General features: G+C 42.2%; 1 protein-coding gene across 1 annotated transcript in view; it reads left to right on the top strand.

Moving 5' to 3' along the window:
• LOC139264344 (E3 ubiquitin-protein ligase RNF144B-like) overlaps nt 1-15027 on the top strand; it is a 74259-nt gene extending 59232 nt beyond the window's left edge. Inside the window, exons 6-9 of the mRNA XM_070880634.1 lie at nt 1889-2099; nt 4592-4736; nt 5769-5858; nt 6514-15027. Of these exons, the coding sequence (XP_070736735.1) occupies nt 1889-2099; nt 4592-4736; nt 5769-5858; nt 6514-6654 (587 nt within the window). The 3' untranslated portion in view covers nt 6655-15027. The remainder of the gene's footprint in view (nt 1-1888; nt 2100-4591; nt 4737-5768; nt 5859-6513) is intronic.
• Nucleotides 15028-15608: the final 581 nt, after the last annotated feature.

Raw genomic sequence — 15608 nt, 5'->3', positions numbered from 1 at the left:
TATCCCTTTATTCCCTTTTCCTTCAACCACTTATCTAACCTATTCCTAAATGTTGACATTTTAATGATCTAAACTGCTGATGTCTGTTCCATGTTCATAAGAATAGAAAATATTTCAATTGGTATCTACATATTCTACTTGTGGATTGTAAGGCCATGGTATATTTGTTATAACCCAGAGACATATGAGGGTAGATTTTACTTGGTGCACCAGGAGTGCAAATTGGGATTCCTGCTATGGTGATCCATGGACTCTGCAGGAAACAAATGGAGGGAAAATTCTGTGGGATCCCACTGATCTCTCCATTTGAATTCCCGATGCACATTCCAGATGAGCGGAGCTTTGCATCGGGAACACAAGTTTGTAAAATCTACCCTATGGCGTCTCTACCTAACTCCCTTTTGGATGTGTTAATTGAGTTTTGCTATCAATGAATCCTCTCTCCACACAGAAAGCAATGATTCCCCACAAGGTTGGCCTCGTAAAAGTTGATGAGATTGGGTCTGAACAGGAAGCTCTTGTCTGTTGTTCTTTTAAGCGTTGCCTCCACTATTTTACTTGAACATTTTTTTTTAAATGGCTGCTTGTATCCCGTAGTCAGGTTGACTATACTGTTCCACTCTGGTTAAACATGGATGTCAAAATGTACAGTGTACCTGGTTGGTAGTGTGTTTTCCCAGGGTCATGTGGTTGCGGGTCAGTTCTCAGGAAATCCCCATTAAAATGAATAGAATATTACTGGGACGTGGGAGGCTTCATCATGCCAGTGAGAGATTGTGGGGAAGACAAGACCATAAACTGAATGGAACAGGTTGGGGCTCCTTTCTCCAGAAAAGAGAGGCTGAGGGGTGACCTGATAGAGGTCTTTAAAATTATTATGGAGTTCGATAGGGTAGACATAAAGATGATGTTTCCACTTGTGGGGAGTCCAAAAGGGGCCATCAATATAAGATGGTCACTAAGAAATCCAGGAGAAACCTCTACCCAGAGAGATGTTACGATGTAGAACTTGCTACCACAAGTAGTTGAGGCATTTAAGGGGAAGCTAGATAAGTACAAGAGGGAGAAAGGAATAGAAGGATATGCTGATAGGATGAGATGAAGTAGGGTGGGAGAAGGCTCATGTGAAGCATAAACACCAGCCATGGACGAGTTGGGCTGAATGGCCTGTTTCTGTGCTGTAAATTCTATGAAATGAGATTCTATTTTGGCAGGATTTTTTTTTTAAGAAAGCAACAAATATTTTTAACCTTGAGGTAGTTTTCCAAAGTGAAAGCACTCCCCATTAATTTTTCTTGCCTCTTTAAGTTGTTGGCGTAGAGGAAGATTGCCGATCAGATTGACTGACGGGAAAGTGGGATCTGAAACACATTACAGATTATGACTTGGGTGATGTAGAAAATGAGAAGTAATTTGAGCATTTAATAAATGATTAGTAGGCACATTTGATTATTTTTTTTAGATAAAGATTGTAGATTTTTCTGGTCCTGCACCTGAATATGCTAGAACATCTGGGTACAGGAAATCGAGCAGACTCCTTCACAGAAGTGCGTCCCTCTGCACCTGATTTTCCCTGCAAGATGCCTGGGGAACAGGATTGGGAAAATCGCCACCAAATTGCACGGCAAGAAGTAATAGATTTAAAACCAAACATTTTTGTTGTTCTACTGAGGTGAGCTTAATGTGTAAATATAAACCCTCGCGAAGAGGGCTACCCATTCCACAACAGTTATAAAATCACAATGATACATTAATTAGGTGAGGGAAAAATAGTAACTGGTTATAAAATCAAATTTTTGTAATGTCAGAGGGTAGGTTTGAAAATATTCAGCACTCAATTACCAATGGTAATGAGAATTCACATGACGTCTCTCGGTTTTATTTTTAGAAGTCCATCTGGACCCCTCCAGGACATGGTGCCCCGGAGTTCAGTGTCAGGCCGTGTGCCAGATTGGTGCAGCCGATTCTCACCAGGCTGTGCCAGTGCAATGCCTCTCCTGCCGCATACAGTTTTGTTCCGTTTGCAAGGCCAGCTGGCATCCAGGGCAAGCATGTCAGGAGAGCCAGCCCTTCATGCCCTCGAAAGCAGAGGACGCTGGGTAAGTACTATGTACATTGAAACAGTAACCTTGCCGTTCTCTGAATGATCAGCACTTTGCTCATAATTAAAAGTGACTACCATGAGACCTGCCCATGGAAGTCATTGCAAAATAAGAAAATCAGTGTTTTATTAGTGTTGCACCCCATGATTTAATGTATCTAACCTGTGGACTTTTTTGACATGTTTATTGGCATATAAAAGACAAGTAGATCAAATGCAGTGAACACTAAATTAGCTGACAAAGTACTTAACAAATTTAAATCAGGACTAAACATAGCATTTTCAGAAGAAATCGGGAGTAAATTTGCATGTCTCAAACATTCCATAGTGCTTCACATACAAGGAATTAAACAGAAATTGCAAAATGGATACGGGCCATATGGCCCAACCAGTTTTATCCTTCACACGAGCATCAGTCCCAATCAGATGTGCCCACATCCCTTTATTCCTTTCTGAAGCGTGGTCACTGTTATGTAGGGGAGCTAGTTTGTGCATGGCAAGTTCCCACAAACTACAGTAAGATGAATGACCAGTTAAACTCTTTTTTGGTGGTATTGATTGGTTAGGCTACCATGAAAACTCTTTGCTCCTCTAATAGTGTCACAGGATCTTTATTGTCCACTGAAACAGCCAGAGGAGCGTGATTTAATGTCTCATCTGAAAGGCAAGCCCCCAACATTGTAGCATTCCTTCAGTACTGAATTGCCAATGTAGATGATATGCTGAAGTGCTGGAGCAGGGCTCTATTTTAGACCATTGTAATTTGGATTTGCCTTTACCTTTTTTAAAAAAAAAATAGCAATTGTATGTAGTCAGATGTTTTAGTAGATTTTCATATAATTTTTTAATTCATCTCCATATTGAAGACGTCACTGGGAAGAAAGGGAGTTTTATTGTTTTGTGAAAAGAAACACTTTAAATAATACTTAAACAAATGATGAATGTGGGGATCAATAATGTAATTAGAGATTGTACTTCAGGAAGCCTATATTTTGGGGCATGGAGGCCGAAGGCCTGTTCCGTGCCCGTTGTGCACCAGACATATCAAGGCCACATTTTTATGTAAATGAGGGATCTTCCCCATAATACAGCTAGAATATCTGAGGAACTCTCCAGACCCTCCGAGCAAATGTGAAACTGGCATTTTGAGGGAGGCAAGACGATATAAAGTCTAGTTTGTTGGGTGGCCTTCTCCTCCACATAGAGCCACCCATCATTGGAGGACCTGTTTGTTTCTCGCTCTCGCTCTCGCTCTCTGTGTCTTTCCCACTGCTCATACAGTACTGGATGTCAGATAAGCATTGTAACCAATCAGACAGTGTAGGATTTGAAAGAGGTGGTGTTGCAGTAGAGCTGGATGCCGTCAACGTACATATGGAACCTGATGTCCGAACATGAACAATTGTTGTGCTTTGTTTTCCGATGAGTGAGTTACTGTATTGTGATTTAAATTTGCTTTTGATTAGTCTGCGTGTAAGAACTAGTTCACGGAATTATGTGATGGATTTATTACTCTTCAAATAAGATCAGGATTGGTTCTTTCATAGGTTTTTTTTCTCACTTTTGAAGATGCAAACTGCGAAAAGCTGAGTTTTTACACTTAAAATTCAAACTCATTAAGATAAGGGCTTGGAATGGAACTCTTCCCATTTCAGGCATCCAATGTCTGGTCAGCCATTGCAGAGTATATAGGTCTCTCTCCTCGACCCCAATGTTTCTGCTCCCAGCCTTCTACTGAATCAATGTGGCATTTCCCTCATACCTGATTGAAATGACCAATTAGTGCTAAATTAGGGACTATTCTATGCTGTGCACCACATTCACCAGGAACTGGATTAAGACTGCCCTTGTCAACAGCAGGCCCTAGGGGTGAAAGGTGTAACTTAATGTGCCAACTGATTCTCTGGTTTGGTACGTGACAGAGTGGATTAAAACACTTCCTCTAAGAACTGGGGTAACGTGGGCTTGAATTCCAGTAGCCCCCCCCCCCCCCCCCACTCCTCCGCCTTCACACAACCAAGAGCTCAGTCCAATTAAAGAGGAGAAAAATAGAACATCTCTTTCCTTTTGTCTTTTTATTCCCTTTTGCAAATAATTGGTGGTCTATAATTTGCCAAGAGAACTTTGTGGATTCATCACCAAGTTCTGGAAATGAGTCAATAAACGCCTCACCAAAAATAAGAACCTAGTCAACAAATTAGATTTTGTATGGGACAGATTATAATCAATAGCTTTCAATATTTGTGTATTGGAAAATTCCAAAATAAGACAATACTGATATTTTTTGATGAGACAAAACTAATTTGATTATTTTTCTGGTGTTGATCATGAAATCTTCTGGTATATTGTATAATAATTGTGATAACTTCTATTGTACATTAGGATTGTTTTGAGATCGGCTTTAGTCTGTTCATCTTTGCCAAGCTCATAAGGCCTAAATGCGCATGGTGAATTGTAACTAATTTTTTTTGCCTTTGTCTCTTTCCATAGTGTTCCCACCAGCCATGACACTGAAGCTCCCATCAAACAGTGTCCAGTCTGTCATATCTACATTGAACGAAATGAAGGTTGCGCTCAAATGATGTGTAAAAACTGCAAGCACACCTTCTGCTGGTACTGTCTTCATAATCTGGATGTAAGTATCTTCCTCAAAAAGCCTGTTAACTCACTTGGAGGTTACTTGATATATACCTCGTATGATTCTTCTAATTTCGTTCGAGTGCTGATCTGGGCAGAGATTCTGCTTGAGGCAGAGGCATCCATCTGTGCAATGATTGATCTCCTGCACGAGTGATTGTGTGTTCACCCTCTCCCTTTGCCCCACCAATGGCAGTTGTGCCTTCAGTTGCCTAGAATCTTACTGCACAGAAGGAGGCCATTCAACCTATTGTGAACTATGCCAGCTCTTTGAAAGACCTGTCCAATTAGTTCCATTCCACTGGTCATTTTCTCAATACTCTTTCAAATTTTTCCTTTTCAAGTAAGCATCCAATTCCCTTTTGAGGGTTACTATTGAATCTGTGTCCACCACTCTTTTTAAGGTAATTCATTCCAGATCATCATAACTCGCTGCATAAAAACAATTCTCCTCTCCCCTCTGGTTTGTTTCCTAATTATCTTAAATCTGTCTTCTCTAGTTATCGACCCTTCTGCCAGTGGAAACAGTTTCTCATTTAATCTATCAAAGTTCTCCATAATTTTGAACCTCTTTTAAATCTTTCCTTAACCTTCTCTGCTCTAAAGAAAACAATCCCAGCTTCTCTGGGTCCCCACACTCTGGAAAGCCCTCTACCTCTCCATCATCCTCTCCTCCTTTTAAGTCTCTCCTTATATCCCACCTTTTTGAGCAAGCTTTTGGCCATTCCTCGGCTTGGCATCCATTTGTTTTAATTAAACCTTTGAAGTGCCTTGGGACATTTACTCCGCTCAAGGCGTTATGGAAATGCTTGTTGTTATGGTAACGGTAGTAAATGTTACTCTAAATGTCATTTGGGTTAACCTATGTAAAACAGCAAACAAAACTGCATACAAATGCATTAAGCATTTAAAATACCAATCTTCCTACATAGTGTTATTATTACAAATTGATATTGAACCAACAAATTGTTAACGACACTCAATGGAATGTATGTCGTTTATTCAGATGTAGCCAATTTGTATTTTTCAGAATGACATTTTCTTAAGACATTATGACAAAGGTCCATGTCGCAATAAACTTGGCCACTCCAGGGCCTCAGTCATTTGGAACAGAACCCAGGTGAGTGGAGCAAAAGGGAAGTTGAAACCACTTAAATTCTGTACTGATGTGTTATGTAGAGGCATTGGCCTAGAAAATCAGGTGTGTCCATTTATAAATTATATATACTCGGAACGACATCTGGGATAGAATGTATGACTTTGTAATGTAATGGGGACAGAATTATATCTGTATATCCTGCTCCAATTATGCCCCACCTTCTAACCCTACCTGGAGATGCACTTGGTCCTGACTCTGTGTGTATGTGTATTAATGAGAGAAACTATAATTAGCACAATATATGATGATGCTACAAGAGGTTAAAGGTATTGTATACATCAAAGCTCTTTAATTTGCTGCTTTTTGAAGAACTTGTGTTATTTTCTGATGCAGACTTCTAGATTGGTTTAAGACATTTAAATCCTTCAAAAAAAGAAAGCGGAAAAGATAGCAAGTGGGCTCACAATCTGCCTCCTCGGAGTAATGCTGGGAGTTGTTTTTGCACTAAGAATTCTGGAATTTTCTTCAGTCAGAAACTCCTGCCGATAAATGTTACTTTAATGATTGCAGGAGAAAGCACATGGGGTCTTGATATCAGTACAGCCCGATTTACTGATCCTGTGCGTTATGGAAGCACTAAGGACTATACTTTTTTTTTTCTCCCTCTGCTTTGCAGGTTGTCGGGATCCTCTTTGGATTAGGTCTAATTTTACTGGTCACATCTCCGCTTCTCCTCCTGGCCTCCCCCTGCATCATCTGCTGTGCCTGCAAGTCCTGCAGAAGTAAGAGGAAACACCATCGCTCGTCATCTACTTAAACTGAAGCAACACCTGATCCTGTGTTCTTCTGGTGCCAAGACTTCTTCATTCCACCTGCTCATTCTTTCAGGTGACGTGCCTACTGGATCAGTGCTGTGGAAGCACATGTAATACGGATTATGGGGAAGGGTGGTGGGGGTTGCTTAGACTTTGGATATATCATTATAGTAACTTAAGGAAGCAAGTCACACCCTGTGGAAGCGGTGGGTACCTTTTGACAATATTGCCCCAAGCGTCTTATAATGCTAGCTGCTACAGTCTACATTGTTTAATAATCTGAGGCTAACTGTGGTTCCAGCTATTTGTTCTACCCCTTTTGCCTGCTTTTCGCCCAACAGACCCATTGTGCTTCAGCCATGTCTGTTGTTACCATGATGCATGTCAGATAAGATTCTCAATTCCAACTTCCCTGGACAGTGCAATGTTTGGCTAACAAAAACGGTGGGATTCACCTGGAAGAAGCAATTTCAGGCTGGGACTCGAAGCCATCTGTACCTTTTTGGATGAGAAACTACAGTGCTTTACCGCCATGCCTACATTCTGATATTTGGGCTACAGTTATTGTTTCATTAGTATGTTGCTAGGCTTCGCTTTTCTCTCAACACTTAACTTATTTGTTATGACAAGCCATAGCTTTGTACGCTCAAAGGCAACAATCGCACGACTGGGTGAAAAAATGTTGTGCAGCTTCTCATTACCGAGGCAGCAAGAATCTCAAGTAACTGTGAAGGACATCTCCTCCTTAGTGAATTCTTAAACGGTGCGTAAACATTTACATATGCTATTGCCACTACATTGAGGCAACTGAGCACAGTATACTGATCTCACCATGGGTTGAAAATTACATTTTTAGAGAAAGGGGATTAATTTTGGGAGCTGCTCTAATGGCCAGAAAGTCCCTTTCAGAGCCTTCTAGGAAGACTGGTCTCAGCCACAGCAGATGTTGCATTTGGAACATTGCTTTATTGGCGATAGAATCATGGGCTGTATCGATGCGGTAAAGTCCTATCATGCCTATGCTGCTCTGTGAAAGAGCTATTCACTTTGTTCCATCCTCCTTGTCCTTTGCCCATACCCTTTTCATTTTTTCTTTTAATGATCTGCTTTCTTTTTAAAAGCTATCATGGATTCTGCTTCAACATTGTTCCTGGTAAGGGATTCAAATCCTAACATCCTTTTTTGAAAAGAAAAGACTAACTTCTACATTTGTTCTTTTAACGATGATAAGTTTATGGTCCTGAGTTACCAACTCTGATCAGTGTAATCAGTTGTTCCCAATTTACCTCATCAAGCCCCTTACAATTTTGAACACCTTCATCAGATCTCCTCTTAACTAAACCCTCATCCATGCTTTTGTTACCTCCATACTCGACTATTCCAATGCTCTCTTTATTGGACTCCCATCTTCCAGTCTCCATAGTCAACCTATCCAAAACTCTGCCTGTATCCCAATGCGCACCAAGTCGTACCTACTCATCACCCCTGTGCTCGCTGACCTATATAGGCTCCCAGTATGCCACACCTCGATTTAAACATTCTCATTATTGTATTCAAATCCTTCCGTGGCCTCACCCGACCCGCTCTCTGGAACATCCCCCAGCTCTACAACTTTCAGGGAACTTTACATTCCTCCAACTCTGGCCTCTCCCCACTTCCTTTGCCCCACCATTGGTGGCCGTGCCTAGAGCCATCTAGGCCCTAAGCTCTGAAATGCCCTTCCCAAACTGCTTTGTCTCTCCACCACTCTCTTTTAAGACTCTGCTTAAAATCTACCTCTGACCAAGTGTTTGGTCACCTGTCCTAATGTTTCCGTCTTTGGCTTGGTGTCAAATTATTGTCTCATTTCTGTCCTGTGAAGTGCCTTGGGAAGTTTTACTACGTTAAAGGCACTATACAAATAAGTTGTTTAATGAAAAGAGCTCCAGTCTCTAGTCTCACCTCCATAATTAAAGCCTCTCATCCCTGATATTATCTTAATTCATCTCTTCTGCACCTTTTCCACAGCCTTGACATCCTTCCTAAAATAAGGTGCTCAAAATCAGTCACCGTATTCTAACTACGACCTAACTAATTTATTTAGATTTTCAGCTAGTCACTGACTGTTCCTGGCAAATGTCCAGGTTTAAAAAAAAAAAATGCTCCAGGGAGCTTGGCTTGTCTCCCTGCAGGAAGATGCATGTTTCCTACAGCACTGTTCCGACAGATGTGAGGGAGTCCTCGGTTTAGAATCCCTCGTCTCTCCTAGTTATTGACCTGGTTGTAATAGCAGAGTCATAAGAATAAGTAAGACAGAGGTGTGATTTTGAAGAGTGGAAAACGGAGATGAAAATAAGTTGTGAATATTTGGGGAATCTTGGACAATATCCAGATTTAGAGACAGGAATAAATTCCACTGTCATTAATGTAACTCAAAACAAGATCGTACAACACAGTGCTCTTTGATGTAATCCTTCTAAATTAGATAGCACAGAGATCTTCAGAGACTAGAAGGTAAATATGTCACCTACCTCACGATGACAGCTGTTCAAAGATACAGCAATGTGGTGAGCTCTAGCAACTTGCAGTTTGGACCATTGTGACTTGAGAGAAAACTATCCCAATTTGGAAATCTTTGCTCATTAGGCCTGAATCCACCAATGTTCTGTCTTGTACACTGGAATGTCTTTGAGGGCAGCTGTACTGAACATTGCTTTTCCAGAAAAGATAACGAGATCAGTCCTATCCAGGAGAGAACAAACAAGAAACAGTTCTCAAAGCCCGTTTCTCAGAGAACAGACCCTACTGATGAATGTAGGAGCTATTTTTGCACTGTTAATGATTACAAACCTTTTTATTAGTAATAACCTAGATTATTTTGATAATGACAAATGCCAGCCGCCTGATTATAATTGGATGGTGTCAAATGTTAAAATCAGCCAAGTGTGTGCAAGAAAAAACAAAAATCAGATTGTGATTGGCAAAATGTGATCAAATGCACATTTGGTAATCTATATAAGGGGTAAATTTTAAGAAATTACGCTCCCGATGCATTTTTCCGATGGTATATTAGGAATTTGGGTATGAAATTAGGATTTTGCTCCATCTGTGCACCTGGTAGTCAAAGTTGTGTCTGAAGCACAAATCTGTAACATTACCTCTACAGTGTTTAGTTAACGATTTTGTAATATAGGGTACTGCAAGGTCTGATGACAATAATTTAATCAAAGAAACTTTTTTAACGAGGGTATTTTTCTGGGCAAGGGTCTCCCTTTTTTGTTTGCCTGAAACCTTGCCGTTGAGGCAATGGTTACATGGCTTGCTTGCAGGCTGCTGCCCAGATGTGGTCCTTCCCTCCGATCTTGCCTCCCCTCTTGAGTATATGGGATATTGCCATGGGATCTTCTATGTCCACCTGAGCTCAGTTTAACGTCTCATCCGAAAGATGGCACCTCTGACAGTGCAGCACTCACTCAGTATTGCACTGGAGTGTCGGCCTAAATTATGTACTCCAGTTTCTGGAGTGGGACTTGAAACCATGACCTTCTGATTCAGATTCGAGAGTGTTACCATTGAGCCATGGCCGACTGTGCTGCAGCCTTCCATCTACATCCTGCCTACTTGACTTGGCTAAGAGTGGGAAAGGAGCAAAACCAGGCCTGAGCCATGTTTGCTTGGCCAATGGTAGTTTTGGATGCCAAAAATGACTAGAAATCCCTTTTGAAGAGAAAATATATTCCTCTGCAAGTGACACACAAGGGATGATTTTACAAATGTATGAATTTAATGGACAGAATCTGGGGACCAGGTCCATGATTTCTCACTATGTACTCCCAGCAGGCAAGCCTACCCGCTGATGGTGAACATCCATGGGATTTGCTCTATAATCCCAAGTGTACTGTTACTTGGCAGCTCAGTTGTCCTTTGTTACTGAGGCTCTGCCCTCCGTGATGGGAAGCTGTTCTTTGGTAACATCATCAAGAAGGGATGGAAGGGGAGGGGGGGGGGGGGCGCAGCAGCACTGTCACCCAATGTTCCCTTTAAGCTGCGCAGGTGCACAGCTCTCTGACGGTCCCATGCAGCTGACTTGCTGGCTTTTAAATAGAAAAACTGCGCATTTGCAGGGGCCACGTGGTCCCCCCCCCAAACAATTCGAGAACCTTGCTGTCAACTTGTGTTGCCATTGGGAGCCAGTTGAAGATGAGATTCTACACAAACTGCTCGCAGGCTGGCTCTGACCAGCAGTTTTACTACTCAAAACATCGGAATGAAGAGAGGTCTGAGAAAAAGCAAAATACTGCAGATGCTGGAAATCTGAAATAAAAACACACAATGCTGGAAATATTCAGTCGGTCAAGCAGCATCGTAGCGAGAGAAACCGAGTTAACATTTCAGGTCGATGACCTTTCGTCAGAACTAGTTTCTCAGAGGAGTGAGCAACATTGGTAAGTGTAGAGAGAGCTCTTTTCACAAGATCTCAGATTATGTGCTTTTCCTATAAGATTCTGGCTTTATCCTGAAAATAGTACAAAATCACCAAGTGCTGCTCAAACCTGAATATTGAACTCTGCGCAAGCATTTTGTTTGGGCGCCTCTGTGCTTTCAGCAAGGAGCAGTACTCACGGGGGTCATAGGTTGGAGAGGTGTAGCTCTATCCCTGGACTCCCTGAGAGCTCCCTTTTAAGTACTCATAAAATGTCACAAGCATTTATACACAGGAAGGATGTCTGAGCCTAGGATTTGTCTGGACTCTTCCAGATGATTTAGTTGGATTTGTGAATGTGCACGTTCCTTTTTGCTTCATGGTGCTGGGCTGCCATTGTGATGTTTTTCATCTTTTATGTTTAAAATCTTGCATGTTAGTCATTTTTCTTTTTAAAGATTGTTAAAGTTGGAATGTTTACACCATATTTAGAAGTGGCCTGAGAACAGTTGGCCACTGTGCTTGTGTCCCTTGTGCTGTGTCACTAATCATAGAGGGACATTGTGGTTAGGATAAGATTTAGAACCCAGTTTGTAAGCTGGCAGTGAAATGATGCTCTCTGTGGAATTGTTTGACATTGTTATACTGTGAACAACAAAAATGGCATTTAGCTTTACCAGAACAGGACCATTTAATTTGCCTTCCCAAATTAGTGACCTTTTTCACGGAGAGTCTGATGGCAGCTTAGCTGAGAAATGTTCAGCAATCCTGGCCCAACAGCAGAGTGTTACTTTCAACTACACCAGAGGTAGCAACACAAGAGCACATTGGCTCGGGGGGAACTTGGGACAGAGGACAGGACGTGTACTTTTACACAGAGGGTTGTCTCTGTCTGGAATAGGTTGCAAGGAAGGTTGGCTGAAGCCAGGACACTGGACTTATTTAAGAAATGGCTAGATTCTGTAATGGGGAGATGATCAGGATTCCTCTTCTGGAAGGATGAGATCAAATGGACCAAAGACCCATCTTCAGCTGAACAGAATTATACAATATGGGGTAACGCATTGACTAGAATGTGGTACCAGACCAAATGATGACATCCTGAACTGTAGCAACAATGCTTGAGTACTTTTATCAACATCATCTGAACCTCAAGATGTGTTCTGTCCTTTAAACACACTCCCGTCTGCTTATTCTGTGCAAGAGATATAGATGAAACACTTAGCCTGTTTTCCACAAATTTTTCAATCTCCCAGTGGCATGTTTTGCGGTAGACAGCCAGCTCCATGAATTGAACTGAAGTGATGATGGAGTTTAGTTTCATTGTGCGATATAGGTTAATCATAGAATCCTCCAGCACAGAAGGCCGCCATTCAGTCCATTATGCCTGTGCTGGCTCTTTGAAAGAGCTATTCAATTAAACCCACTCTCCTCTTTCCCCACAGCCCTGCATTTTATTTTTCTTTTCAAGTATTTATCCAATTCCCTTTTGAAAGTTACTATTGAATCTGCTTCTACCCTTTTCAGGCAGTGCATTCCAGATCATCATAATTCACTAATAACATTTCTCCTCATCTCCCCTCTGGTTCTTTGATGCCATAGAGACACACTCTACAATTTTAGTTTGAGGCCTGAGCGAGGGAGCAATGACAGCTTCCCCAGAAGAGGCCCAGCAAGGTAAGCAGTTGCATTTTATTTTGTGGTCAAGAGCAGGATGGCTTCTCCAGGCCTCAAGGAAGCCTTGGGCTCCCCTCCCCCCACCGATCACATCTAGAGTCCCCCTCACCACTTATCTGGGTCTCCAACTGCTACCTCCTGCTGCCTGAATTCCCACGTCCGCCCTGTCCTGGCGGATCAGCGAGAAAACATGATCAGGACAGGTTCAGACTGGAGCTGAACTGGGTGATAGTTCTTTACTGGAGACTTCTACTTTTCCAGTCATATTGAAAGTTAGAATGTGTACACGGGGAAATGAGAATTATCTAAATCCACCTGCCTGAAAATCAACATTTATTTAGGGGAGGGAAAGAAAATCTGATTTGCTTTTATTTTGTCAAGAAACCAGTTTTTAATCTCCCAGGTGCTGGTGTAATTTGCACTACAGGCTGAGCATCTGAAATCCAGAGTTCCGAAATTTGGAATGATCCTGACACTGGGCCGATCCGTGGCGGGGTTGTCCGGAAACCGGAAAATGTCCCGAAATCCAGACTCCCCTGGCCCTCCGCGGCCCGGCCCTCAGACGTCGCACCCGTGCTGCAAAATTTGTCACCGATAACAGGACAGGGAGTCCCTGTCATCTTTGTGAGATTTGGCTTCCCATAAAGCAGCAGTACTTTAAATCATGGAAAACAGGGCCTTGCAAAATGGGCTGGGGAACCTCACCAGCCCAATCATCTTGGCCCCTAATTTTGCATCTAATTTTAATGCTGTGCTCATTAACCAGACTTGATTGGGCTTGTGAGGTAGACCTTAAGATTGAAGCCAAGATCACACTTGACACTTGTTTCTCCCCATGGAATGGAGTCTGAGAATTTTAAACAAAAGTCTATCAAGTAGCTGTGCTTTCCTCATCCTTTAAGAATCTTGATCAATAGCACAATGGTTGAATTGCTAAGACTAAAAGCTTTTAAATCCATTCTTAGAATATATGCATCATTGGCAAGGCCGGCCTTTATTGATCCCTTGTCCTTAAGAAGGTGGAGGTGAGCTGCCGCCTTCAACCGCTGCAGTCCATGTGATGAAGGTACTCTTGCAGTGCTGTTAGGGAGGAAGTTCCATGATTTTGACCCAGCAATGATGAAGGAACGACAATATATCTCCAAGTCAGGATGGGGAACTTGGAGGTGGTGATGTTCTCATGCACCTGCTCCCCTTGTCCTTCTAGGTGCTGGAGGTCGTGGGTCAAGCTATTTATTCCATTACGACTGACTAGCAAAGCTTTGAACTTGATATCGGTTTAAAGGAGATTTTATATGTCCCTGTTTGCTCTTGCTGGCTGGAGAGAGGGATCTTCATGCACTGGTCTGCCCCCGTTTGTACTGCACTTTGTTCTGTTCTTCATGTAGACCCCCATTGGAGACCGGGGGTAGTGGGAGGGGTTTGCAGGGGCAGGACTGGGAGAATGTCCTTATTTGGTCTAAGTCCTTTGTGAATCATGAGGCATCCTTGCACAAGTATGTGGAGAAAGGAGTTCCCTAGCCGGGCAGATGTTAAAATGCAATGAGATGAATGCATCCTTTTTGGGACCATTGGACAGATTGTACTATATACTTTGATAATATATTAAATATCTTTAATGTTACTCTAAGCAAAGAATCACACAGCAGAGGTTTATAAGCCATTATGATGGGACAAGCCGGTGGGTGTGACTCCTGACATTTACCCAACTGAAACGGGCAGCCTTAACCCAACAAGGGGTGCCAGTTGTTCTTTGGCAGGCACGCTCTTTGTACTGAGGGGTGCAGCTGGCATCAGGAGCATCATGTGGCTGCAGTAGGATTGCCAACTCTGGTTGGACGTATTCCTGGAGGTTTCATCACATGACCTGCTTCCAACTGCCCAGTCAAGCAGCCTTTATCCCCATCTCCTAATATTTTTATAACTTAATTGAAAAAAGTATCACAGAAAATTGGGAAGAAAACCTTTGTTAATGCCCCAATAAATTTCTCTCCCAGCTGTTGCTCACAGCAGTGTCCAGGAGGTTACTCTTCAATTTCTGGAGACCCCAGGACAATCCTGGAGGGTTAGCAACCTTAGGCTGCAGTCAGCTCCACTCCAGTATTGTAAATGCCACTTACAACCATCTTGAGTTTCCTTTGCAATACCAAGCCTATGTCTCGATGTAATAAAATCATAAGAACAACCTTTTAAATCCATGCACTTTAGAATCTGTGTGTAGTGTGTATATATATTTGTGTATATAAATAACTATATAACTGTGCCATATTGCTGAACAATGTTGAAAGTTTGTAAGAAAACAAAATAGTTTGGAAGCTTATGTATATTTTTGTTTGATATTAAAATAAATCATATTACTTATCCTTGTATAGTGCTTTTTATTGACATTTGGTTGCTAGCCTATGTTGGCTGTACATCACAGTATTAACGGAAGAGGTGTGGCTGAGACAGGTTTTCATTCGCCGTGATGTTTACGGCAGTGATACTTCTAGTCTGGCCTGGGGCCTACTTGCGACCTGCTTCAAGCCGCTCTGGTTCTCGGTTCACAGCTGTGTGATGCTGACCTGAGCTGGGATTCAGGGCTTGCTTCCTTCCCCTGCAAGAAAGCAAGGAAATGCCAGTGGGAAAGAAGGGCTATTCCAGTTGTCGTACAGCATGATCGCACCTTCTGTACAAACTGAGCATTTCCCTCGCATGACAACTGTCAGCCGTGGGATGACTGAATCCATGAGTCCATTGCGTGGGACACAACAGGCGGGGCCCTGGCTTTTATCTTTCCGTGCTGTGGATCTCCAGCAAGGGATTGGTTGGGAATTGAGGCCTTTGGCAAGAAATGAGTGACAGTGGTTTGAGCAATATTTGAAGATGAGGTGCTAA

This window comes from Pristiophorus japonicus, chromosome 5 (genome assembly GCF_044704955.1).
Source record: "Pristiophorus japonicus isolate sPriJap1 chromosome 5, sPriJap1.hap1, whole genome shotgun sequence".
Taxonomy (NCBI): domain Eukaryota; kingdom Metazoa; phylum Chordata; class Chondrichthyes; family Pristiophoridae; genus Pristiophorus; species Pristiophorus japonicus.
This window is presented reverse-complemented; position numbering and strand designations above follow the sequence as displayed.